This window comes from Dendrobates tinctorius, unplaced genomic scaffold, assembly GCF_039654945.1.
Source record: "Dendrobates tinctorius isolate UK_male_01 unplaced genomic scaffold, ASM3965494v1 ptg000070l, whole genome shotgun sequence".
NCBI lineage: Eukaryota > Metazoa > Chordata > Amphibia > Anura > Dendrobatidae > Dendrobates > Dendrobates tinctorius.
The window spans coordinates 68,699,346-68,726,501 of NW_027361738.1; the positions used below are offsets into that span (position 1 = coordinate 68,699,346).

Here is a 27,156-nt window from a genome sequence, read left to right on the forward strand (position 1 = left end):
GGAGAGCTGTGCAGCCGCTTACTGATTTTTGATCGCTCTGCCCGATCATTAAGGAAGAGATCAAGTGTATTCCTCACCTGACTGCAGATTATAAGAAGCAGGGAGTTTTTAAAACCTTACTTGATGTTCCAGTAGCTAGTTGGACACCCCTGGGTATTTCTGTACTGCTCTAGTAATAAAAGGAACCAGTGCACACAAGCTGATGTAGCGTTCTGTTGAACAGTGCAAGACACATTATTCTCCTTTGTTCCTGAAATTTCCTGTGTCATGCACCAACTCCTCAGGCTTGGCTGTAGATGTATTGATGTATATGTTGTTCCTAGAGTTTACCTTCCAATAGTGATTCCACTAAACGGGCATTTCTGCTAACACTGTAACCAGCACAAGGGAATAATGGTAGCAGGAAGAGCGATTATATGCTGCAAGCTCGGAGATCTCCTTTCCCCTTTTCCCATCATGTAGAAGTGGAATGATAGCCCTGCCATCATCTTGTGTTTTGTTTTTTGTTTTTTTTTTATACTCTTTTATTCTAGATCACCATCTATAAACATCAGAAATGGTTGAAAGCTTTCATTCATGATTTTGAAGATATAACCAGAATCTCCAATCATCAGAATTTGCTGTAAACTAATGCAGATGCTTATGTATAACTTCACATGGTGTAAATAGTGCAGTCTGTGTTCTGCACCCCCCGGGTATCGCTGATCGTGTAGCAATGTCCTGGGCCATTTTTTGATCGTTGGTCTCCCGCTGCCCAGCGCGCATCGCTGCGTGTGGCAGCGGGAGACCGACGATCAGCGAGCTCCCAGCGCTGTAAGCAGACGCTGGGAGCTGGTATCCAAAGTAAATAGCGGGTAACTAAGCGCGCGTCACTTAGTTACCCGCTGTGTACCTTAGATACCTGCGTCCTAGCGCTAGCACGCAGGTATCTAAGATACACAGCGGGTAACTAAGTGACGCACACGCTTAGTTACCTGCTATTTACCTTGGATACCAGCATTCTAGCTGGTACTGATCGCTGGTGAAGCTGCCTGTTTGGCAGCTCACCAGCGATCATGTAGCGAGGCAGCAGCGATCCTGACAAGGTCGTATCGTTGTCGGGATCGCTGGTGCATCATTTAGTGTGACGGGGCCTTAAGTCTGCTGAGGAAAGAATGAAATATGCCCATCATTATTATCATAATTATCTCTGCCCCATTATCTCAATTTATTTACCTGTCTCTGCCTCTGTCTGCCCCGTCGTGGCCTCTCGCTCACCCTCTGTCTGCCCCGTCGTGGCCTCTCGCTCACCCTCTGTCTGCCCCGTCGTGGCCTCTCGCTCACCCTCTGTCTGCCCCGTCGTGGCCTCTCGCTCACCCTCTGTCTGCCCCGTCGTGGCCTCTCGCTCACCCTCTGTCTGCCCCGTCGTGGCCTCTCGCTCACCCTCTGTCTGCCCCGTCGTGGCCTCTCGCTCACCCTCTGTCTGCCCCGTCGTGGCCTCTCGCTCACCCTCTGTCTGCCCCGTCGTGGCCTCTCGCTCACCCTCTGTCTGCCCCGTCGTGGCCTCTCGCTCACCCTCTGTCTGCCCCGTCGTGGCCTCTCGCTCACCCTCTGTCTGCCCCGTCGTGGCCTCTCGCTCACCCTCTGTCTGCCCCGTCGTGGCCTCTCGCTCACCCTCTGTCTGCCCCGTCGTGGCCTCTCGCTCACCCTCTGTCTGCCCCGTCGTGGCCTCTCGCTCACCCTCTGTCTGCCCCGTCGTGGCCTCTCGCTCACCCTCTGTCTGCCCCGTCGTGGCCTCTCGCTCACCCTCTGTCTGCCCCGTCGTGGCCTCTCGCTCACCCTCTGTCTGCCCCGTCGTGGCCTCTCGCTCGCCCCCTTCCCTTTTTTATCTTTCTCCTTTTCAGACTTACACTTAAAATCCCAACAACTTCTCAGGACTTGGAGGACCCAGTTCTGCAAGCTGTAATTAATGCACTTATTCAATGGCGGTTTCACCTGTACATTAGAGAAAACCTCTCCAGGTATATCTGACTGGTCACACTAATTAGGGGAAGACCCTGATTTATTCAGACACCGCAAACTTTCTTCATGTTTAATAACCCTTTACTTTTAATCCTAACAGCCTTCTCTGTAATGAAGGGGAGTTGAGGGACACTTCTGCGCTGATGGCGTATTAAGGCTTATGCTAAGACATTTCTATTATTCCCTTAGGAAGGAGCTTGGTTCCTTAATTGCATGGATCACTTTAACAATGAGCTCATCTCATTTTGTGGAAGGACAGGTCACCATGCCAATTGCATTTTTTTCTGCTATGTTTTTCGGGACTGCTTAATTTTCTACACTGAAACCTGAGGCTTCGTACATTTGTAGCCATCTTGTTGACTTGAAAGCGAATCGCCACCTATTTTTTTTTTTCAATCATTCTTTGTAGTCCAAAATTCTTCACTGATTAAATGCTTATTCGGGTTTTTGTCTCCTTTAAATCCTCTGCATAGACCTAGATTTTAGTATAACTTGACTCCCTGCAGCCACCAGTAGGGGGAGCTTATTGCATACTGTTACCATGTAGCATGGATTTTCTATCGTTCACATTACAAAATAATAAAAAAAAATATTTGGGCAATCCAGAGTACATCTTTAATGGAATGGGAGAACCTAATGGGGTATTCTGGGTACAAACAGATAGCGCCTGTTCATAGGATAGGTGGTAACTTCTAGATTGGGTAGGGAGGAGCCGACTTTTTTTTTTTTTTTTTTTCTTGCAGATCAGTCCCATCTTCTGTAGGTGGTCAACCCTGTTGCCATAGTGTAGTGAATGGGGCTTACCAATCTTTGTCCATCAGCTGGCAGGACAAAGGGGGGAGGCTCCTGCTTCAGCCAGTTGTCTTACAGCCACACACATAACATTGAGAAGGAGGAAGAGAGCGGAACATTGTTGAGCTACAGAGTCCAAAAATAATTCTTTATGTATTACTCAGTCTTAAATGTAAGAAAAGACAAAGATTAAAAGTGTCACAAGATGGTAATTGTCATTTTTTGCTCTTTATTTTATCCCCACTGCTCCTGAGTATTTTTAATTTTTTGTTTTTTGTTCATCTGTCATACGGTTCCAGAGATATGGGCCTTTATCTGGAGGGATGTTTCTCACAGGCAGAGGATCCTGTAAGTCACGCCCCCAGAGGATCCTGTAAGCCACGCCCCCAGAGGATCCTGTAAGCCACACCCCCAGAGGATCCTGTAAGCCACGCCCCCAGAGGATCCTGTAAGCCATGCCCCCTACCGTTACAGCCATAAAAATCAGCTGTAAATAAAAAAGCCCATTTACCTGGAACCATATGGCGGATTTAAAGAAAATGAGTGATTCGGAAGCAGCAGTAATAAAACAAGATACAAAAAAAGTGATCACTTGTGACATGTCCCCTTTAATGAAGACATTTCTTGGATGTTTATCTTTCTGGGCATATTCTGGGTTTGGTGATCCTTTTACTACTACAAAAAGTTTTTTCTGAATTATTGGATCTTGAATAAAGGGAATTGAATCCGACATTATCCCTCAGAGACAAGACGTAACTGGTTGTGTCTCATTCTGCGTGTGTGAATACGTTCAGATTTCTTTTCTAAATGAAGTTAACCCCCGCCGACCCAGAATTGCCCGTTTTATTGTCAGCTTTCATCTGTTTGGTGTCTTGCAGTGGTTTCCAATGTCTGGCGTCATTATTTTAATTCCTATAAGAACTTTAAACGAGGGGCCTTTTGCATATCACTCATCTTCCTTTAATTTCAGCATTGTAGTGACCCCCTAACCTACTCTTCTTTTTCGCTATTTTCTGAAGATTAGCTCTTTTGTCAAGCTCATATTACCAATTGTTCCCTTGATCTTCCAGCACCGTCTTTCCCGTATACAAGCCCTCTTCTGTCTTCCATCAATCACTATCTGATTATTCCAAATTCCTGCATGTCCTCTGTTGAGGGTTCACTTTTTTTTTTCTTTTACGTTATGTAATTGATTTTTATTTTTACGTATTGCTGTTTGTAGAACAGTCGTACTTGTAAATCCACATGAGACATTCAAAGGATGAATATTTATATGTAAGACATGCCGACTCATGTGCAGACACGCCAACGCGGAGGACCTCATTCAGTAGGTTCTCCTGATGAATGCGCACATTAAAGACAGCGATCTCCAGCTTTACAGATGCATTTAAAAGATTTGTCATTCCCTGAAATAAAGTATTCTAACTCTTCAGACAATCCCATCAAATAGGGTGTTTGTCTTTATCTTTTTGCTCCTGCTTTCTGTCACAATACCTACAGGAACAGTGGAAAGCCAGGCTTTTTCAGTTCACGCCAAGAAAGCCTGTAAAACACGGGCAGGAGCAATACATGCTAGGAAGTTAGGGACGTTCCAGAATCTATAGTGCTGGTAGAGTAACACAAAATCAAGAAGCATGGGTGGCAAGTAGATTTGGGAGCAAATCGATTCGCTGGGCCCGACCCAGTCGTGTGTCTGCTGGATGGGAGTCCTGAGAACCACATTTTATTAGCCGACCTGGCAGAACATCACATGTGCTTCGTGCCGCAACCACATTGCGCCAGGCCAGCTAATTACGGTAAGAGGAGTCAGGGATGCTGTCAGGTCAGAGACAAGATTACAGACATCCCCTATGGACCGGGCTCTATGAATCGATTTGCACCAACTCTAGTGAGGTTACAAAGCACAAGATTCAGTGACAGTTCCTGGACATATAAGGCTGGTATGTGCATTGGTTGTGGGGGATGAGGTCAGCGCAGCGTTGCTTCATACAGGCTTTGTGAGAAAGGGCAGGTAAGCGTTAAAAGTGTTATTCAGCTCTTGTAAGTTTCCTTGTCTTTAACATCTGACCCGGTCACTTGACCGCTGCAGTCAATCACAGGTCTCAGCCTATTAGGTGACAGAAGATAAGATGGCACTTTTTCCTGTTCCAATGCAGAGGATTGGTGCGTCATGGCTCCTAGCCAATTGACATCAGTAGAAGTATTTTCTGGGCATGAATAGTGATTCCTGTGTTACCTACTGTATATAGAGGTTATCAATCTTTGTACAGGAGGGGGAGGAGGCGAGCTGTGACATCTATTGTGAATAGTGAATTCTGTGTTACCTACTGTATATAGAGGTTATCAGTCATTGAACAGGAGGAAGAGGTGAGCTGTGACATCACCGATTGGGAAAAGTGGCTCCTGTGCTACTTACTGTGTATAGAGGTGTTATCAGTCATTGTAGAGGAGGAGGTGGTGAGCTGTGACATAATCTATTGGGAATAGTGGCTCCTGTGTTGTTTACTGTATATATAGAGGTGTTATCAGTCATTGTAGAGGAGGAGGAGGTGAGCTGTGACCACCTGTTTTGAATTGTGTATCCTGTATTATCTTCTGTATATAGAGGTGTTACTTTTCATTGTACTTGTGTCTGTGATGTAATGACACTGCTGAAAAGTCTCCTATACAGAGCAAAAACTGAGTCTAGTGTTAGGCTTAGTTGCCAATGCTGAAATTGCAAATTATTTTTTGTATCAATTTTTTTAAAATAAAAACGGGGTTTGAATAATCATTATAAGGAGCATGGATTAGAGGGAGAGAGCGGAGTTGCGGAAGGAGAGTGTGATGGCGGGTGGAGAGCGGGGCTGTTAAGTGAAGAGAGCGGGACCCACAGTTGGTTACTGTGCTCGAGCCTGGTGGGGGTGTTGTTAGTTTTGTGTGTTCTATTACATACAAAATTCTTATGTGAAATTATCTGATGGAAAATAGGTCATTTTCTGTTAACACGTTCCCTTTAAGCTCAATAAGGCCGTATATGGCGAGGTGAGCGCCCTCTGCTGGCGACTGCAGAAAGCAGATTTTTATTTTTTACTAATACAGAGGTCCAAATCCTCTGCATAGCTATGAAAATAAGACAGCAGCTCCCACGGCTTTAACATATGTTCTGGAATGAATCTGCACAGAATTGTAACTTTTTTTTTTTTTCATCTCCAATTTTGATGCAATTTTAATTTGATATTTATAAAGATTTAAAACCCCGTAGCCTTTCATTCTATTTCTACGGCCGCACTCGTGTACTTTTTATATACTGTAAAGTTTGGTTGTTTTTGGGTGTGTAGTAAAATGGTTCAGTTGCAGTGACTTGGGTTAAATAGTATATACTTTCCTAGCCATTAAAAATCCACAGTAGTTTTGTTATTAAAGCCATATGTCAAAAGTGTATTACAGGGAGTCCCAGCTCGGAGCTCACTGCATACTGACCGCAGAACCCAGGGAGCACAATGGCATCTTCATCCTGCACAACTGATTCTTAAAGCCGATCTGTCACCAGTTTTCCCAATACAAACTTCACATATTCAATAGACTTTTTAGACCTTATGAGACTGTTGTGTTTACTTTGAAAATCCATAACAGAATGGTTGTAAAATTCCTTATATTCACATGATCATTTTATGAGTTCAGCTATAGAATGAAATGGCTCACGAGCGTATCCATCTCACAGACGCAGCGGGTTCGGACCAATGTGTTCTGTTGTGGACTTGAAAGCACCCCATTCACCTGGCTTTTAGGAAATCTTGTAGCCATCGGGCTCAATTCAAGGTTTGCTTTTTTTTTTAAACTATAGTTTTTGTCTTGTATTTTCTGCCGTTTTTGTGCTAATCTCATCAAAATGGCGCTCTCGGCTCTTCAATAATGCACAAAGGAAAAAATTATTTTTTATTTTGTCTTTAACCTTTTTGAAGATCCAAAACTTGCACGTTCCCAAAGACATGCGCAAGATATTTAGACGTACATAAAACCACACCGGGGTGATTAAACAGGAGTACAATAGCGACAAGTTTTTTTTTTTAGTTTGTTTTTTTTTTTTTTTTTTTTTTTTTGCAAATGGGGACCAAATGTCTGGGAAATCTAAAGTCTGCCCAAGTTAAAATAAATAAAAAAGTGAAATGAACTAAAAAAAAAAAAATGCTCAAATGGAAAGGTAAATATAGAGAATAAAAAAGGCAACAAACTAAAAACTTCACAAAGGACAAGTGCAAATAACAAATAATGAATGAGGCCCATAAAGTGCTTCTGTACGGTGCCGGATCACTGCGGGGCTTATCACATGCTTGCCCTATAGGACACCCTCATGATGCTGTGTATACGGTGTCCGAGCCTACGATGGCGGGCTCAGACGTATACATATATAGTGCACTCGTCACCTGATCGGCCGGTTGAGCAGACTTTTCATCCCCAATCATCAGCCCTTGTAAAGATGGCAGCGATCGGCTGATGCTTGTCCGTCTGCCCATCAAACCTTTACGTTTAAAGTCCTCGTCGTTGGCAGCGACAGGTGACGTGTTTATAATGTGGACGATATGGGACCTGAATGATCGGCTTCCCCGGTACATGCATTGGGCTTGTTAAATCTGCACCGATCATCTGGTTAACCGTATATTGCTCATCGGTGCCCGTTTGGGGGTGAATCTGCCCTCGCTATTCACTATGCTGTTTTTGTGGTGATTTTTTTCTCTGTAACCTTTTACTATTTCATGATAAAGGATTTTCTAGAATATGATGAAAACTCCCGTTCCCGGGACTGAAGAGACCCCACTCTTCATGGTAACCATAGCCTCCTCATAAGGTAAAGCTTCTCCTAACCTCTCCTGGTGACTGATGAGTAAATGGTTAATGATGGTGAGCTGTGAGACAGTCCAGATCAAATACTCTTTGAACAAAACCTTCAAAGTGTGTCCCAGGAATTAGATGTTGAAATCTGAAGGATGTAGTGGCCTTGGAGCTTGATAAAGCCCCTCCGCTCCTTGTACACAGATGTGGATATGTCCTGCTGCGCGGCGGCCCCCAAGGTTACAGCCCGTGAATGCCGCAGTGTTTGCACAGTCGGACTGGATGGAATTTGTGGCTCTCCCGATCCACCTGCGCTGAGTCTGGTGCTTTTTCCTGCCCTGATCCTTCCGTCTGTAACCCATTGACAGCTGCCAAATACTCCAGGACTTCTTACCTTTTCGTGCAATGGGCCAAGACCGCAAAAGCATGTCACCAACCCCGAAACCCCTTGTAACATACTTGCCAGAAGTTCGATTCCTGCAGTGTGAACTGGACCACAAATGTGGCAGGAATAAGTTAACCAGCATTAAAAAAATATATATAATTTTTGGTGGCAAATGGATGAGGCTTAAGAGTTATCCCATCTTAGATATTTATAAACCCATCCATAGGATGCGGCAAAAATGTCTATTACTTGAAGGTCCCACTGCTGAGACCTGCATCGTTGGGAAGAGCAGGGCCCGGGCACGCGCTGCACGCAGTGGGCCAGTGGATGCACGGTTCTCCAGATTTACATGGGAATTCCAAAAATTGCCAAGCACGCTTACACAGCAATTTTCACTAGCGCTTTGTCAATTGTACGTTCTCAAGAAGGATGGCACCAGAATCCCATGCGTATGAGATGTCCAAGAGGGGAGTAACCCTTTTAAATGTCATGCTTTAGAATTTATATATTAGTAAAGCATTTGTTACCAAATAAAAAGAGCGATGTATTCCTTAAAGGACATTTGTTTGTTTTTTTCTTGTCAGTTTTTATTTCTGCTTTAAATGTACATTCGGCTAAAAAAAAACACATTTGCTGTTGGATTTCATTAAAAATGTTGCCCCTTTTGCCTCATAGCCTCTGTATTACACGGTCTATTGCTGGTTGCAGAATGCGTTATGCCAGTGCTCTTTTATACTGAAAAGTTTTTAATTCTTACCTTCTGTCTTCTAAGATCCTCTAAATTGATTTTTGACCACATCAAAGTGTAAGGTGAACTTCGTGGTCATAAATCAGCTGAGAGGGGAACCCAAGAAAATATACAAAAAAAAACAAAGCAAGTTACAAACTCTCCTGTCATAATCAGCTCACTGATGGAATCTCAGTTAACTCATAACACAGCCAACAATGTACAGAGAAACAACAAAGCATGTAAAAGCCAAAGGATGGAAAAATGTTAATGAAACCCAATTTCGTAAAAGATTTTTTAGCATATTATATGCCTTTAAAGGGAACCTGTCGGTAGGAACAACCCTCCTAAGCCATCATTATTATGCAGGTCATAAGAAGGTGAATAAAATGGTACATTGATATGAGATCCAATGTGTTATTCCAGAGAAATCCACATTTTTCTTAATATGTAAATTAGCGGTTAAGATCTATGGGCTGGACATAGATCTCCCCGAGAATCTGCCTCCAGAGCTGATTATAAATGAAAGGGGAAGATACCCGTGTGAGACGTGATAACTGACAGTCTGCTCTCTTGATCTACATGTCTCATTGATCGCTCCTCCTTTCACATAAGCTCTGGGGGAAGATTCTCAGAGAGATCTATGTCGGGCCCAAAGATCCTAAGACACCGGATCACAGATATCAAGATGTCATTTTATTTAACTTCCTATGACCTGTATACCCATACAGACGAATGAGGAGGGCTTCTCCTACTGACATATTGTCTTTAAAAGAAAATAAAAAATGTCCAATCTGTTGTATTTGGAAAAAAAACAGTGATTTAATCTTCATATGTGTTTGTCTAGAAGATTCAATCTGTCTCAAAACCTGATTTCTTTCCTTAAGTTTTTCCATAAGGTGTAAAAATGAAATTTCTCACTGTATATTATTTCTTCACCTGTACTGACTGGGGAGTGCACTAGAGAAGAAGCTGGATTAGACAACATGGTTCTCACTAAATAGATTTATAGCAAATTGTCGTGATCGGTGATAAATGTACAATTGCTGAACGCCAGCAATCTGTCAGTGATAAAGATACCATAATTACCAGAAAGAAAAAAAAAACCATTATGCTATCATTAAATTGTTCGGTTCTTGCCTTTAAAAAATAAATAAAAATAAATAAAAATGTGGTGTTTTTTTTTTGCTTTAACATTGCCGCGCATGTCCATAGATTGCGTGTGGGATTGCAGCTTTTGACCCTGTTGATTTTTTCTTTGTCAAAGTCTATGTAAAATGTTCTATATAATTTTGGATTCATGAGTGAAAAGAAAGCAGCAATGTTCTTTACGGTGTTTTGAGAACAGCTCAGATTTGTCTAATTTTTTTTATTTTTTTTTTATTTTTTTTTGCGGTGAACCTATAATATATACGCTGTATACACCCACACACAGACAGACAAAGGCGAGCTCAGGTAATGGCAAGTCCTGAACAGATGGCAATTAAACGTGGCTGATTTTGGGATCACTGTTCCAGCCATGTTCCTCCCTTTAAACAGTATCCATTATGTGGGTTTTATTTTCTTATAATTGTAGCGGGGGGACATGATATGAATTTTCTATTTTTCGGGAAGCCCCGTCCGTGCTTAACTTTCATTTAGTATTTCAGCTTGGAGAGTCGACCTGAAAGCTGGACACACACACCCCCCCTTTTTTTTTATGCAGAATGTGAATGCTGGTGAAGCTCCGACAGCTGTCCTCTCCCCATGTGGTGTCCCCCATTGCACTGCGGTACTGACTATTTCTTTTCCCAATGTTTCAGTAATATTGGACGCACATGTTTCCAAGTGCATTATGCATTCATTGAAATTACAGCTACAGTTGGCTCCATAGTGAAACATTCACCCCAGGGCCACCCTCGTGGTCGCGGCGCTGGTCAGATCACAGTAGGCTCTGTCCTATGTAAGGATGCTGGTAACCACTGCCGGGGTTAAGCCGATCCCCTCCAGTGCTTTGTCTGCTCGGCTTTTGTGTGCATGCAGTAAAGGCTGTCTTCACACGTGCCGTTTTTGCCTCGAGACTGCCGTATAATTTGCAATAATATTTTTATCGGATTTAATCTACTAATAACTTTTTACTAAAATTCTATTTCCTATTTATAGTGAGACGCTGCTAAAAAAGGAAAGTGCGGATCTGTAGGCAGACTCTCCCTGCCAGGCACTGTGTCAGTGTATGGCATCTAATGGAGCATTGTATTTTTTATTTTTATTTTTATTTTTTTTTCTTAATTTTTTTTTCTATTTTTGTGTTATTTAGGATCACATTTTAAGAGGTAAAATCTCCACGTGCCAATATATAAAACTAAATCGCATACTGATACCCATCATGTCTCCATAGACTTCCGTGGGGTTGTTACTGTGTCGCTTCCAAAAAAATGTTGCTCTTGATGAATTGTTGAGCGGTTGCCAAATATAATGGGTGCTGCATGTCTGTGGGGTGAGAGGGAAATGGGAAAGGGCGATCCTTGGATCCTCTGAGATCTTAGATAATTATTGGTGTATTCTGGTTAAAAGAAATTATTGGATATTCACAGGAGAGGTCATAACTTTTAGATCAGTAAAGGTTTGTGTGCAGCATTCTTTACTTTTGATGTAACGTAATTAATGGGTCTCGTTATTTGTCTTTGTACCTAGATGACAAGTAAACACTAAAACATTGGAGTAAGTGAAGTAACACTCTTTTAGTAAATAATTGTATTCCCTGTATATAAAAAAGCAAACAAAACTTTTTTTTTTTTTAACCACAGAATTAAAGGGAATTTGTCAGCAGATTTTTGCTCTTTAATCTGAGAGCAGCATAGCGTAGGGGCAGGGAACCTGATTCCAAGGATGTCAACAGCTTGCTGTAGTTTTAATACAATCGTTGTTTTATCAGCAGGAGATTATCACTGCAGGACTGTGTGGCATATAAGGAAGTCAGGATCATCTGTGTGTAATCCCACCCCTCACCACTGATTGGCAGATTGCTGATAGTGTACACCCCAAGCTGCCAATCAGTGACATGGGCGGGGTTATACCCAGCTCAGCACTCATAGCACTGCTACACCCGCAGCAGAAAAAACATGGAATTCGATCATAACTACAGCAAGCAGTCCAGTAAGTGACACATCGCTGGAGTCGGGGTCTCTTCCCCTACATCATGGTACGCTCAGATTGCATAGCAATAACCTGTAAACAGATTCCCTTTAAAGAGGTTGTCCATAACTATTTTTATATACACACGCACAATGCTGTAATAAACTTATACGTCCTGTCGGCAGCACATCCCAGGACCACCTCCAGCTTCCAGTGATGACCATTTGACGAGACTGCCATCTGGGATTGGCTGCAGCGGTCACATGTCTGTGTCAGTGCATTATCAGTGTGTTCTTTCACTATGGCGATTTTTAATATTATTTTTTGTATCCATCTAGACCATATCCGGTGTTGGGCGCTCACCTCCTGAGTGCAGGCGCCCGGCAGTGGGCACAGATGCAGCGTGTACCTTGCCTTAAGTGCTACAAGATAGAAAACAAACTAAAAACAAATCCTTTACATAGAATACAGATAAATCCAGTGTATAAATAATGTATATAATACCCTATGATCTTCCTGTGGATGTGATATGCAGGTGAACTATGAGGCCGGCAGCCCAGGGACTGAATAGATTTGAGTTGTTGTGTTTTTTTTTCACTAAATAAAACGAACAAAGGATGACGTGGACCCGAACTCGAGTGATTGATCCGCTCCTGCCTGCCATTGGCCATTATTTGCTGACTCTTAAGTGGCAGGTTGCGTTTTATGCTAATTCCTCGGCTTCAGGGAGCATCGCTGATAGCAGAACAAAGTGAATAAAAGTAGTTTGCTTTGCAAATGAATGCAAATGGGTCCAGCCTTTCGGGAAGCCCTTTAACAGGGGGCAGTGCTCTTTGATTATGAGTGAAGCTGCCATTTGGACATGTGAAAAGAGCACGCTTGAACCATTGATTAGGGGAGACGGCGAAAGAAGTCAGGAAGGGCCCCGTTAAGCTTTGCAGTTCGGCCGTCGGATGTCAGTGTAGTTAGAGCGCAGTGGGAGAATGACAGGGAGGATTAGTGTCAGGGAGAAGCTTTGCTGGAGCTTGGGAGATGGTCCCTGGGGCCGCTCACCTCTGACTGCTGTGCTGTGCTGATGGCTTGGTAATGAAAGTGCTTGATGCATGGCTGTTCATTATCAGGAAAGGTGATTAGATGAGGTATTTATCTGTAAAGGTTATGCTTTTCAATATCTCTGCCTTTACCGTCCTCTCAGACACGTGTCCCCCCCCCCCCCATACATCATAATGTTGCAGCTGCGAGAAGAAAGAGAAAAAAAAAACAATGGGAAAATGTATAGATGTACGTTAAATATTACATGTGAGTTCAGATACTTATTGCTGCATTTTATTAAGATAGGGCATAAAGACAACCCCCATGTTCTTGCCCTATTAAGGCATACGTGCATTCTGGAGGGCCCCCTTCCATCAGGCTGCTCTGCAGGGGTGGCCCCATTCTTGTAATAAATACGCAAATTGCCTCTTCAGAGAGGAAGAGGAGTTGGAACTATAGCGCCACCTCGTAGCAATTCTAAAAGTCGATAATGATCCATAAACGAGCCTTGCCATATGACTTGGAATAAAAGCCAAACCAGAATCTCTATTTGCAAACACTGAGTTTCAGGGCGTTGCCCCTCCTCAGTGCAACGCATGAGATCTGAGGGGGGCAACGTGTCTCCTTGTGGAGAGTGACATGCCTGACATGCCAGTGCAAGGAGACTTGGAGGCCATGTAATTCTCCTCTGGGAAATTAAAAATGTAAATTGTCTCTTCATAAAGGAAGAGAACGTGACCTCTGGTTCCACCTAGTAGCAATCCTAATTGTTAACGAGCCTTGCCATATCATATAGGATAAAAACCAAACCAGAATCTCAGTTTGCAGGCACGTATTTTGGGGTATTGCCCCTTTTCAGCGCAAAGCATCAGATCTAAATTGGCCGTATGAGAGGCCTCTGACTAGACTCTAAGGAGGAATGTTTCTGCTTGTTGAGTGACATGCCAGTGTAAGGAGACTTATAGGCCATGCAGTGCTCCTTTGGGAAATTAAACAACCAACCCCTCTTTTTATTAGCTGCATTTTGCCTGGCAGCCGTCTAGATTCTTTTTTTTTTTTTTTTTTTTTTTCCAGAAGGTATCCGAGCAGGGTCAGGGGTGTCCACCTGATTGCTTCAGCGGACACATTTTAAAAGAGGTCATAACTGTTGGAACAACTCCTTTACCTGAAACTTCAGCTCTGTTGCATCAGTACTCACACAAACTAACGCACAGATGGCTCCGGATGTATGTGGGCCCTTCCACGATAGTCACACTGGGCCCCATGTCTATCCTGCCTCCAGCTTGGCAATCCTAGATCACCACTGCCTGTCCCGGGGGATGAGCGCTTGGTGCTTCCATCATAGCTGCCCTTTGTGTCTGTGCACCATTATTATGTTTCTTCTACTCCGGACCTTCTATTTATAGTGCACGATCGTGCACTTTTATTAATAACTGTGTTATAATGTCTTTCTCTTGTAGTCCCCTGAATGGTCCGAAGATGATCTGAGCCTGCTAACAAGAAGCATGGCCAAGTTCCCAGGGGGGACCCCCGGCCGATGGGACAAGATTGCACACGAACTGGGTCGATCGGTGGCAGATGTGAGTTGATTTCAGTTTACGTATCACAAGTGAGAAACCCAACAAGACAGCCAGAGGCGGCCGACCCGCCAGCCGGGAGTGAAGCCCAACACTGTCTTTTCAAAGTGACCACGAGCCTTTTAGGTCCTGGAAGTGACCCATTAACTGCAGGGAGAAGCAGATGTGTGCTCGTCCCCTGCTCTACAATTAACAGCTGTAACTGATCAGCTGTACCGGGGATTTCACTGCTGCAGGGTTAGGCTACTGTAACCGGATCACAGAAACACAGCCATTTATACTGCTCCGAGTAACCCCTTCAGGGACTGTGAGGGTTCCTTCAATGTCGCTTTAATTTCAAGTAAAACATATGGTGAACTCTGCCCGTCGCTGAAACTGCAGATGCAGTTTTTGCTGTATTGGTCTTAACGGAGGTGGAACTTAATTTAGTCCCTGTTGATTTTACAACTCCAGTCCTGGCGCTTAACCCGCTATCATAGAAGGAAATATCCGTCAAAATAATGGGAAAATTGTCTACCTAGAAAACCACTAATATCATTTCACTTTGATCGTATGTTACCTGTGAGTCCTACTTTACCAGCGAGCAAACAAAAAAGCTTGTAAATCCGGCTTCCACTACACACTCACAGCAAGTCTGTAAGTTCTGCTATGCTTGAGAGTCCTGCTTTGTCTGCTCATATATTGAGCCTGTGAGTCCTGCTTCTGTGCCCACTAATAGAATAAGCCTGTGAATCCTGCTGTTTGTTCCCAGTAATAGAATAAGCCTGTGAGTCTTGCCTTCTGTGCCCACTAATGGTGAAAGCCTATGAGTCCTGCTTTGCTTGCTTACACCCTCGGCCCATACATAGAGCATGTGAGTCCTGCTTTTCTTGCTTGCTCCCTCTGCCCATACATAGAGCCTGAGAGTCCTGCTTTCTGTGCCCGCTAATAGAATAAACCTGTGAGCCCTGCTGTTCGTGCCCACTAATAGACTAAGCCTGCGAGTCCTGCTTTCTGTGCCCAATAATATAGTGCTTGTGTGTCCTGCTTCCTGCTCCCATACAAATTCACTAAGATTGTAAATATTTACAATCTTAGTCTTTCCGCTGCTGCAGTAAGGTGATAGTGCAGTGATACTGGGTAACACATGGAGCAATATCTGTGTAGTACTGTTGGTATAATGCGGAAACATTCTCAAGCTTTTATGTGAAGATGTTGTATTGTGTTCAATCTGCTAACAGCACAGATCTTGTAGCACACAGCACCCGGCCGACCTGACTGTAGATATTTTTATTTTCTCCATAATCTCCAATATTTTTTCCAGAATTGGACAATAGAGCAAGAATTGAAGCGCCGTTGTTTGTCCTTCCATCTCTCTCTCTCTCTCAAACTCTTAGGAACAGATGTTTCATCCTGCAAATAAGCGATCCTCCACTTTGCAGACCTGCCAGTTGTCTGTCTGCACCTTTCGTATCATTTATTGTCACTTCACACGGACAAATAATAATTTCATACAGTTTTATCTTCGGAAACAGTTAATTGCTTGTTGGCCAAAATTCTGAAAATCAGGCAGATTGCGGTTGCTGTATTGGTAGTTCCTCTGACCTGGTTACCTGTAGCCCCCGTTCTCCCCATCAGCTAACTCACATCTGTTCCCTGACCCATTTTCTGTGCTCGGCGTGTCGCCCCGGGCTCACTACCCACTGCCTTTTCTGAGCATAAGCCAACCAGTTTATTTCCCCATCCCGTGTCTCTACACAAATAACTGAGCTCATGGCCTTAGACGCTACAATGGGGGTAATGCAATTTTTTTCCCTTTCTAACTTTGATATAGGTGAGTTCTGTCATCTTATCTTATTCCAACAGGTCAATAAGATTCTATAGCACCAGCATATTCCACAGCACTTTACAGACAATATCATTACTGTGCCCATAGGGACTCACAATCTATATTCCCTATCAGGAGGTCTTTGGAGTGTGGGAGGAAACCCACACATACTTGGGGAGAAGATACAAACTCCTTGCAGGTGTCCTTACTGTGATTTGAGCCCTAGCAAGCCTCTGAGACACCATAGTGGTATTATATTTTTGATGGGTGTAGAACTAGAAACTCACAGGCTTTCTCAGTGTGTGGTCAGGGAAGCAGGACTCTCAGGCTTTCTCAGTGTGTGGTCAGGGAAGCAGGACTCTCAGGCTTTTTCAGTGTGTGGTCAGGGAAGCAGGACTCTCAGGCTTTCTCAGTGTGTGGTCAGGGAAGCAGGACTCTCAGGCTTTCTCAGTGTGTGGTCAGGGAAGCAGGACTCTCAGGCTTTCTCAGTGTGTGGTCAGGGAAGCAGGACTCAGGCTCTCTGTGTGTGGTCAGGGAAGCAGGACTCTCAGGCTTTCTCAGTGTGTGTGGTCAGGGAAGCAGGACTCTCAGGCTTTCTCAGTGTGTGTGGTCAGGGAAGCAGGACTCTCAGGCTTTCTCAGTGTGTGGTCAGGGAAGCAGGACTCTCAGGCTTTCTCAGTGTGTGGTCAGGGAAGCAGGACTCAGGCTTTCTCAGTGTGTGGTCAGGGAAGCAGGACTCAGGCTTTCTCAGTGTGTGGTCAGGGAAGCAGGACTCTCAGGCTTTCTCAGTGTGTGGTCAGGGAAGCAGGACTCAGGCTCTCTCAGTGTGTGGTCAGGGAAGCAGGACTCTCAGGCTTTCTCAGTGTGTGGTCAGGGAAGCAGGACTCTCAGGCTTTCTCAGTGTGTGGTCAGGGAAGCAGGACTCTCAGGCTTTCTCAGTGTGTGGTCAGGGAAGCAGGACTCTCAGGCTTTCTCAGTGTGTGGTCAGGGAAGCAGGACTCAGGCTTTCTCAGTGTGTGGTCAGGGAAGCAGGACTCTCAGGCTTTCTCAGTGTGTGGTCAGGGAAGCAGGACTCAGGCTTTCTCAGTGTGTGGTCAGGGAAGCAGGACTCTCAGGCTTTCTCAGTGTGTGGTCAGGGAAGCAGGACTCAGGCTCTCTCAGTGTGTGGTCAGGGAAGCAGGACTCTCAGACTTTCTCAGTGTGTGGTCAGGGAAGCAGGACTCACAGGCTTTCTCAGTGTGTGGTCAGGGAAGCAGGACTCAGACTTTCTGTAAGTGGAACTGTGAAGCAGAACTCACAGGATTTTTGTGAGTGTGAGGGAGCAGGACTCACAGGCTTTCTCTGAGTGAGCAGGGAAGCAGGACTTGCAGGCTTTCTCTGAGTGAGCACGGAAGCAGGACTCGCAGGCTTTCTCTGAGTGAGCACGGAAGCAGGACTCGCAGGCTTTCTCTGAGTGAGCACGGAAGCAGGACTCGCAGGCTTTCTCTGAGTGAGCACGGAAGCAGGACTCGCAGGCTTTCTCTGAGTGAGCACGGAAGCAGGACTCACAGACTTTCTGTTAGTGAGCACGGAAGCAGGACTCACAGGCTTTCTCTTGTCCTAATTTAACTGGTCCTAGTTATGGTACTGGACAGAGATGCTCATATAAATAAATTGGCACACCTACCTAATGGACAAAATAAAGTAAAAACTTGTGGGTTAGGCCATCAGTATTATAGAGCAGCCATCATATTGAGCATGGTGTAGAGCAGGTCGGCGGGCAGCATGTTGCAGAGCAGGTCGGCGGGCAGCATGTTGCAGAGCAGGTCGGCGGGCAGCATGTTGCAGAGCAGGTCGGCGGGCAGCACGTTGCAGAGCAGGTTGGCGGGCAGCACGTTGCAGAGCAGTACGTTGCAGAGCAGGAGGAGCTGAGCAGATTGGGACTCGACTACCATATTTACTTTAAATTCTCGGCCCCCGGCCCTTCAGTCTCCTGTTTGTAGAGCGGAGCTGATGGAAGGAGCAATATGTGAATCATTACACCACTGTACAGTGGCCACACACACTCTTAGCACGGGTAAAATGTTTACAATGTTAATTTATAGCTTTCACCAGATGATTTTTGTAACCACAAAGGCCACTTAAATTGTAAAAATAACAGGAAACACAAACTGTCTGACATGCAAAACAGGCCATAATGTGATTATTAGCTGCAGGTTTTTTAAATTAAAGGCCACAAATTCTCGGGTTTCCTACTTGTGAAGTAGTCCGCCTCCCTCGCCGAGAGGATGTAAACCGATTCTGCCGCTCTCTGTGGTTACTAATCTCCTGCATTCAGGTTGCGATAGCAGACTGATAGGGGATTTGCCTGCTGCCTGGAAAAGGGCTCAGGTAGGCAGGAAAACAACAGGCAGGTGGATAGATTTAAGACGACTTTCTTAATTACCGGCCAGCCTTGCCATGTGAGCAGAAGTGCTCAGCTAGATTGTCCCTCTTGTCTCCAAAGAGAAATCGTAGAAGTTAATTTAAGCAACACTAAACCCTGCGACTGCCAAGCCGTTCACATTAGACAGAAATGTGACATTTGCATCGTGTTTCTCCTCCGAGACGCGCTCTACATTAGTTATGAAGCTTTTTACCCCACTTTTCTCTACAGCTGTTGTAGACCATGGCTGCATGCTGTATTCCGGGGGGCATAAGAGGAGGCTGTGCATCTCGAGAATCCGGGGTGAATTATGTGACGTCCGCACCTTCATGATTTGTGTGTTTTGAAGGAACTCAGATTTAGGATCTCGATCACCTGTACTGGACCCCGTTTTATCACACACAGCATAGTATATGTGAGATGTGACTATCGGGCTGGAAGGCACCACTCGTGCTAATGGCACATGGTTCACAGGGCCCAATTGTAGATTTTTGCTTGGGGTCCTTAAGTTTCATGTTACTCCTTTGCCATAGAAATATTGCACTTGGTTTATGTACTCCTGCTTAAATGCAATATTTGACCAGGATTTAGCGAGTGGATTATAGGAAACCTTCCATGTTGAGAATATCTGATCTGGAGGCAGGAGGTTATAGAGCAGGAGGAGCTGGTCAGTGACGTTTCAGTAAATCTTGCATTTTATGCATTGCAATCCCTGGTGTAGGAGTCCAGTGGGCGGTCCTACTCGGTGAGTGACAGGCTTCTCTGTATGACTATGCATGCAGAGATGGCTTTCAATCACTAGTAGGACCGCCCACTGGACTGATGCGTGAAAGCATCAGGGATTTCTATGAATAAAGCCCACCATACACATTAGATGGCCGTCGGCTGAATAATCATTTGGCTGGCAGCCATCTCGTCCGTCTCTCGTACACAGGAGCGCTCCTTCTGCCAAGTGCTCCTGAGTTCTGTAAGGAAGCTGCCGGCTGATATGTCGACCGGTGGATTATCTCCAGGAGAATAAAACGATTAGCAGTCCAGAATCTCTTATGCCGGACCCTTAAAATCCTCGGCAAACCATTGTCCGGGGCCCCCATACACATTACACTGTTGTGCTGGCCCGTTTTGCCTGTTCGCCTGACATTGGTCTAATGTGCGTGTATGTAAGTGTACGTGACTGCTACCATGAGTGGTGAGCTATAGGGTCAGACGCCATTGTTTGGCTTCAGCTTTTGTAGGTTATGTTACAAGCCAGTGATGTCTATGCCACCAGAAATCGAGCGGGACGGTCAGTGATCTGCTGTCAGGAGGTTTTCTGCTGCTGAGGGGCATTCAGGTGTAAGAATTTGGTCTGACGACGTTTCATAGGGGATTTTCATTATGTAAAGGAATATTGCACTAGAGCCGGTTTCTGTAAATGTGACCAGCTCTTAAAGAGGATTGTTCAGGATTAGAAAAACATGGCTGCTTTGTCCCAAGAGCACTTCTGTCCCTGCCCACTGGTCATATCTCGGCCCCATTCACTTCAGTGAAGTTCAGCTGCAATACCGGACACAGCCTATTGGCAGATGTGGTGCTATTTGTGGCAGAAAGTAGCCATGTTTCCCTGATACTTTGCGGCCGCTGTAAATTCATAGGACCATGTGCTCCACAGCCTCGAAGCATCAGCAACTTTGCTGGTGCTAATCCATGCCACCTCTACTCCATGTTGGGGCGATTGTTGCCCCGCACCCCCTTTCCTTTATGCCTGGTCTCTGATGCAGAGGCCGGGGTCCTCCCTCTCCGTGGGCCTCACAGCTTGAATATATCTTTGGCAGCCATTCTCTTCACCAAACTGAGCAAGAGAATGAGAGCCGCAGGGACACTTCTCACACGCGGCCTCGCTGCTCATGGAGGCAAACTTTTATTTTAGGGCTGACCGCCGTGTACTTAATATCGTAAGGCGATCAGTCAAGAGGGAGGATTTCACTCCTACCCCCTATTAATTCTATGATTGGCTGCTGACACGCATTATTTTTCCTGCCTGCTGGTGGAAACATGGCGTGAGCTGCTTTATCACAGTTATTTGTCTTCACAAGAATCCGCTGACCCTGGGTTTTCACATCTGCCCGTGTCCTTCACGACAATGGGCTTGGCGCGCAGCCAGCACTAATGTGACTACTGAAACGGAGTTCACCCCCCAACACTTCTTCTAAAGGGGTAGTGGCTTGCTGACGGCGAATCAGAGTCTTAGGGAGCTGCGATGTGCCCCAATCAATGGCTGACGATAGGAACCCGGCGGAAACCCCCGCAAACACGGGGAGAACATACAAACTCCTTGCAGATGTAGTCATTGGGGGGATTTGAATCCAGGCCCCCAGTGCTGCAAAGCAACAGTGCTAACCACTGAGCCACCATGCAGTGCTAGCCACTGAGCCACCGTGCAGTGCTAGCCACTGAGCCGACGTGCAGTGCTAACCACTGAGCCGACATGCAGTGCTAACCACTGAGCCGACGTGCAGTGCTAACCACTGAGCCGACGTGCAGTGCTAACCACTGAGCCGACGTGCAGTGCTAACCACTGAGCCGACGTGCAGTGCTAGTCACTGAGCCACCGTGCAGTGCTAGTCACTGAGCCACCGTGCAGTGCTAGCCACTGAGCCGACGTGCAGTGCTAGCCACTGAGCCGACGTGCAGTTCTAACCACTGAGCCGACGTGCCGTGCTAACCACTGAGCCGACGTGCCGTGCTAGCCACTGAGCCGACGTGCAGTGCTAGCCACTGAGCCGACGTGCAGTGCTAGCCACTGAGCCGACGTGCAGTGCTAACCACTGAGCCGACGTGCAGTTCTAACCACTGAGCCGACGTGCAGTGCTAGCCACTGAGCCGACGTGCAGTTCTAACCACTGAGCCGACGTGCAGTGCTAACCACTGAGCCGACGTGCAGTGCTAACCACTGAGCCGACGTGCCGTGCTAACCACTGAGCCGACGTGCAGCCCAAATTCCCATAATGTGTTATTACGCTATTAAAATCAACTTTCCTTGTTTTATAGGTAACAACAAAGGCAAAACAGGCAAAGGATTTTGTCTCCCATGCTCCAGGTGCGTATCAGCGGCACTGAGACTATATCAGGCTCTTTATGGAAAATATAGGGAGGCTTGAAATGCTTTCCAGCAAATCCAGACTCTGGGGGGGGGGGGGGTTAAATTATGAATTAGAAACGCCAAAGTGACAAGTGAGTCAATATTTTGGTTTTATTTGACCACGTCCGGGTATTTGTCTCTTTGTAACAAGTATTATTAAGTTTAATTATGTTTTATTTGCAAAAAAGCTTTTACTGAACTTTCACCGACTGGAAACCGCAATGAACAGGTTAAAGTGCAGAATGGTTCATTATAGGACATAATGGTCTTTGTCCAAAGAGTTATCATGTAATGCCTGTAATCTGGAAATATTCTGGATTATCACGGTGGTAGACGTCGCCAACGACAGAAGCATCAATATAACTTGTGTTCTTAATTCTTGAGTCTTTTTCTGCCATCGGCTTCTTGTTTTTAGAGTTTCTAAATTATTTTGCAGAAATGGGATAATAAGAATTTAACCGTGCACCCAAAAATCTTTTCATCAGTCAGAATCGGGCCAATCAATTGTGTGCGATCATCGCAATTGTTCATGGGGAGGGAAAAAAAAATTAGGCTTGTGCAATGTAGCTAATGATGACACATACTTGTATTTTTGATCCACCATGGGCAAAAATTTGCCAACGGACATAATTGCCAGACTATAGTCTCGGTTGGTCGTTTAATGGAATATGTCGGCAGGTTTTTGTTATGTGATGTGAGACCAGCATGATGTAGGGGCAGAGACCCTGACTCCAGTGATGTGTCACTTCCTGGGCTGTGTTGCTATTTAAATAAAATCAGTGTTTTATCAGCAGGAGATTATCATTACAGGTTTAGGTGACTCGTGCCTCTTGGTCCAACCCTGATCCCACCACTGATAAGCAGCTTTCCTTTCTGCCTATGCACAGTGTACACAGAAAGTTGTCAATCAGTTATGTGGGTGGAGACATACAGGACTCGGCAATCAGAGCTCTGCTAGATCTGCAGCAGAGAAAACAGTGATTATATATAATTATACAGAGAGATATTTTATCACAGCTGCTGCACTCGGTGAACTTAGTGACTCGTCGCTGGAATCAGCTTCTCTGTCCCTACTCATACTGCTGTCGGATTACATAGCAGAAACTTGCCAATCAAGATTCCCTTTAAGTTCGTTTTTGTACAACAAAAGCGTATGGACAGTCTAAAAATTCTTTACACCGTCGGAAATATTGTTGTCTTCCATAGTGTGATGTGATAAAACCTTTCATTTGCTTTGTAGATAATACGGATTGTTTCCGTCTCTTTTAGGCACCGTTAGATTATCTGATTTGAAATGCACTGCGAAGATGAGTGTGACTTTACCTGACAGCCTAATCACTCAGCGGGAGGAAGATGATCCTGATTATGAGGAACGGGACGGCTCTGCTTGTCAGGGTGAGGCCCCAGCGACAGCAGCACGAGCCCGCAAAAGGAAGACTACGAAAACAATGGAGCCTGCCCTCTCTGCCAAAGAGGAGGCAGAGGAAAGGGTCAGAAGCAGGCGGCAGAGAGACTTTGATACAGAGCAGGAGGCCGAAATAATGGGGGACAGCGACGACGAAGGCAGAAAAAAGGAGCGAAGTCGAGTATTAGAAGAGATATGGACTCAAAACCAACAGAAGCTCCTGGAACTGTCGCTGCAGCAGTATCCAAAGGGCACGGCGGAACGATGGGATAAAATAGCCAAGTGCGTTCCAGGGAAATCCAAGGTAAACAGAACCTGTAGCTACATGGTACATTGCCCCACACTGAAAAAAAAATAAATTACAAAACAGCCATTATTTGCTATGGTTGACAATGTAACTTTTTGCTGGTAAATACACATATGATGATCCATTTCTGTCTTTTGTGCCTTGACATGACTGGTTAAATAGTGTTGCTGCTCCAGTTCAAGTGAATATTTGGTTTTCTTTTTACTGCGAAGCAAACAGCAAATAGAACAAAATAACTGAATACTTTAGTGCGCCTAACTATTCAGCCCCCTCCCCAAAGTCAGTACTTTGCAGAGCCTCATTTTGGAGTCAATTACAGCTCCAAGTCACTTCGGATAAGTCTCCATGAGCTTTCCACATTTTGCCACTGAGATTTTTGCCGATTCCTCAAGGAAAACTGCTCCAGCTCCTTCAGGTTAGATGGTTTCCTCTGGTGGACAGCAATCGTCAAGTCAGACCACAGATTCTCATTTTGATTAAGGTCTGGGCTTTGACAAGGCTCCTCCAAAACATTTACACATTTTCACTAGTGTTGAGCGAGTATGCTCAGAAATCTCGAGTAACAAGCCTAATCGCTCGTCACTAATTTTCGCTTAAACCACTCGAGTCTTGCTTTAGCAGTATGCTTTGGGTCATTGTCTTGTTGGAAGGTCTCAAATGACTCACAGACTAAAACAGGTTTTACTCAAGAATATCCCTGTATTTCGCACCATCCATCTTCCCCTAGACTTGGACCATTTTCTCTGTCCCTGCTGCTGAAAGGCATTCCAACAGCATGATGCTGCCACCACCATGTTTCACTGTGGGGATGGTGTTCTTGTGATAAGCTGTGTGTTTGGCACCAGACATAGCATTTAGCTTGGTGGCCAAAAAGTTAAACTTTGGTCTCATCTGACCACAGCACCTTCCTCCAAACATTTGGGGAGTCTCCCACGTGTCTTTTGTCAAACTCAAAACAAGCCTTTCAATCTTTGTATGTAAGTAAAGGCTTTTTTCTACCCACTCTTCCATAAAGGACACCTCTATGGAGTGTACGGCTTACTGTGGTCGTATAGACACATATTCCAGTCTCTGCTTGGGAACTCTGCAGCTTTTTCAGGGTTTCATTTGGTCTCTGTGCTGACTCTCTGATTAATGCCTTCCTTGCCCTATATTTTTCTCACTTCACCAACTTAGACTAATTAGTGCTGATACATCACGCACAAATCTGATAAAAAAAAATATATTTAATTGTTTTTTTCGTGGCACATTATAATTTATGATAGTGATAAATTTAGATTGATATATTTTGTTTGTTTATAAAAAATATCAGAAACTTGACAAAAATGTAAAAAAAATTGCAATTTTTAAACTTTTATTATCCCTTTAATCCAGATAGTCATACCACAGAAAAACATTAATACATAACATATCCCACATGCCTGTTTTACATCAGCACCATTTTTAAAACGCTAATTTATTTTGTTAGCCTTTTAGGAGGTTTAAAAATGTAGCAGTAATTTTTCATTTTTTCAAGGAAATTTACAAAATGTATTTTTCTGAGGGACCTATCCAAGTTTGAAGTGACTTTAGGAGTGCTATATATTGGAAAACCCCCAAACATGATAATATTTTAAAAACTGCACCCCCTGACATATTGAAAACTGCTGTTAGGTAGTTTATTAACCCTTCAGGTGATTTTCAGGAATTAATGCAAAATGGTATAGCCGGAATGAAAAAGTGTTTGTTTACTACCTAGATGTCACTAACTTCTGAACTGACCGCTATATCCGGGAGACTCTAAAGGGGGTTTTACACTAAGCAATATCGCTAGCAATATCGCTAAAACGTCACCGGTTTTGTGACGTTATAGCGATATTGCTAGCGATATCGCTATGTGTGATACTTACCAGCGACCGGCTCCCCTGCTGTCCATCGCTGATCGCGCGAGAATGTCCGGCTCCATTTCTCGTCGGGCGCTTCCTGCTGAGACTTCCTGCTGTGACGACGAGCGACGCGTGGAGGCGGGCGGGAGGACGCAGGATCGCTGTGTGTGAAAGGTGAGTATTGTGCGCTGCGTCGCTGCTGCATCGCTGTGAGATCTTTCTGTATGAAAGCTCACTAGCGATCATTTAGCGATGCACCAGCGATCCTGACCAGGTGGGATCGCTGGTCGGATCGCTGGTGCATCGCTAAATGTAAAAGGGCCTTAAGGCCGCTATTTGGCCATGAACTGCTATGGCAAACATCAGGACCACACAATCATGATCTCGGTGTGTCAATTAGATTAAAGTGAAAGCCCCCACAATCTATTAACCATTTATTTGATGTAGTCACTTTTGACAGCAGCAACTAAGGGGTTAAACAGATATGGATGGTGCCAACACCGATCATTTGTGATACAGCAAGTTGTCAGATATAGTGGACAGCCGACAGCTGCTGGATTGTCACCTGTATGGGATGATATTCCCTTATATCTCAGGTCAGTAAATATACGTATTGGCGGTCATGAAGGGGTTAAATTCAGCTGGTCCGACTTGTGATTGGAGCTTGAAGAAGTCCATATTTTTTCCAACCCCATTTACATGAATGGAATGGATTTTAGTTTTTATTTCCACTGCTACTTGTGAATTTACCCAAAGACCAGTTACAGTTCTCCATAGGATATGACAGTTGGTGGCTCCGTAATGGAAAAATTTAAAAAAAACAGTGCAGTTTTCAATTGTAGTCACGAAAAAAACAAGCGTGTGCACGAGATTTCTGATATCTCAGAGCTTTTGCAGGTACTTTAAAAAGCAGCTTTTTATTCTTGTAAAAAAAAAAGTAGCCAAAAAATGCTGCATGTGAACGTAGCCTAAGGGTTTGTCCAGCGCCGCTCACATACTCATGGGAAGGTGATGTCGGGTCTGTGTATACCAACTGAGATCTAATGATCGGTGCCGGCACACAATGCACAACTGACCGGTATGTGATGACACTGTGTCATCGGCTCCTCTCTTCTCCTGAAGATGACGTGGACTGCATCAAAGCCTTAAATCGCTTCATCTAGTGGGAACATGTTTCATATTATTTGGCTCGTCCAGCAGAGAAATACGGTAGCTGTCATATGGTGTTTGTGGTTGCACAGGAGATGCTGACACTCGAGCGGTGTCGCCATATGCAGGTGATATTTAGTTCTCCAGGTAGTGATGGACAGGCACATTTTCTGGATTTTCCACCATACAATGTCACAGTCCTCCTTGAGGAGCGTCTCCGGACTGATATTACTCATAGGTCTCATTCAATATAAAATACAAAGGTTTCGGTGACCAACTGAAGGCCACCATGAAAGCCATTCGAGTACAAGGCTGAGGCTTTGATCTCCAGTAGAGTGTAGGGTGCAATGTGTTTTTTCTCCTTACCTTTGATTCAGGCTTAGAGTCCACTTCTCAAGTGCTTCTCCCTACTTGACAAGCGTCCATATTTGCTCTTTGTAAGCAGTTTTGAGAATTTCTCATTTCTCTTCTGCTTTCTTCTCCTTCCCCTGTTCCCTATAATCACCGTGGCCATGGTTACTAGCACGCTCCCCGCGCCACAATGGAAGGTACGTGCGTTTATCGAACACAGGCTCCAACATCTGCCCCATTGTCAAGAAGGACACAAGTATCCAAATTGCAGACCTCTTTCATGTTCATTCTAGGTTGCCATGAACTG

General features: G+C 44.7%; 1 protein-coding gene across 1 annotated transcript in view; it reads left to right on the top strand.

Annotated features, from left to right (window-relative positions):
- DNAJC1 (DnaJ heat shock protein family (Hsp40) member C1) overlaps nt 1-27,156 on the top strand; it is a 92,960-nt gene that overhangs the window by 60,955 nt on the left and 4,849 nt on the right. Inside the window, exons 9-11 of the mRNA XM_073581821.1 lie at nt 14,324-14,443; nt 21,682-21,730; nt 23,042-23,481. Of these exons, the coding sequence (XP_073437922.1) occupies nt 14,324-14,443; nt 21,682-21,730; nt 23,042-23,481 (609 nt within the window). The remainder of the gene's footprint in view (nt 1-14,323; nt 14,444-21,681; nt 21,731-23,041; nt 23,482-27,156) is intronic.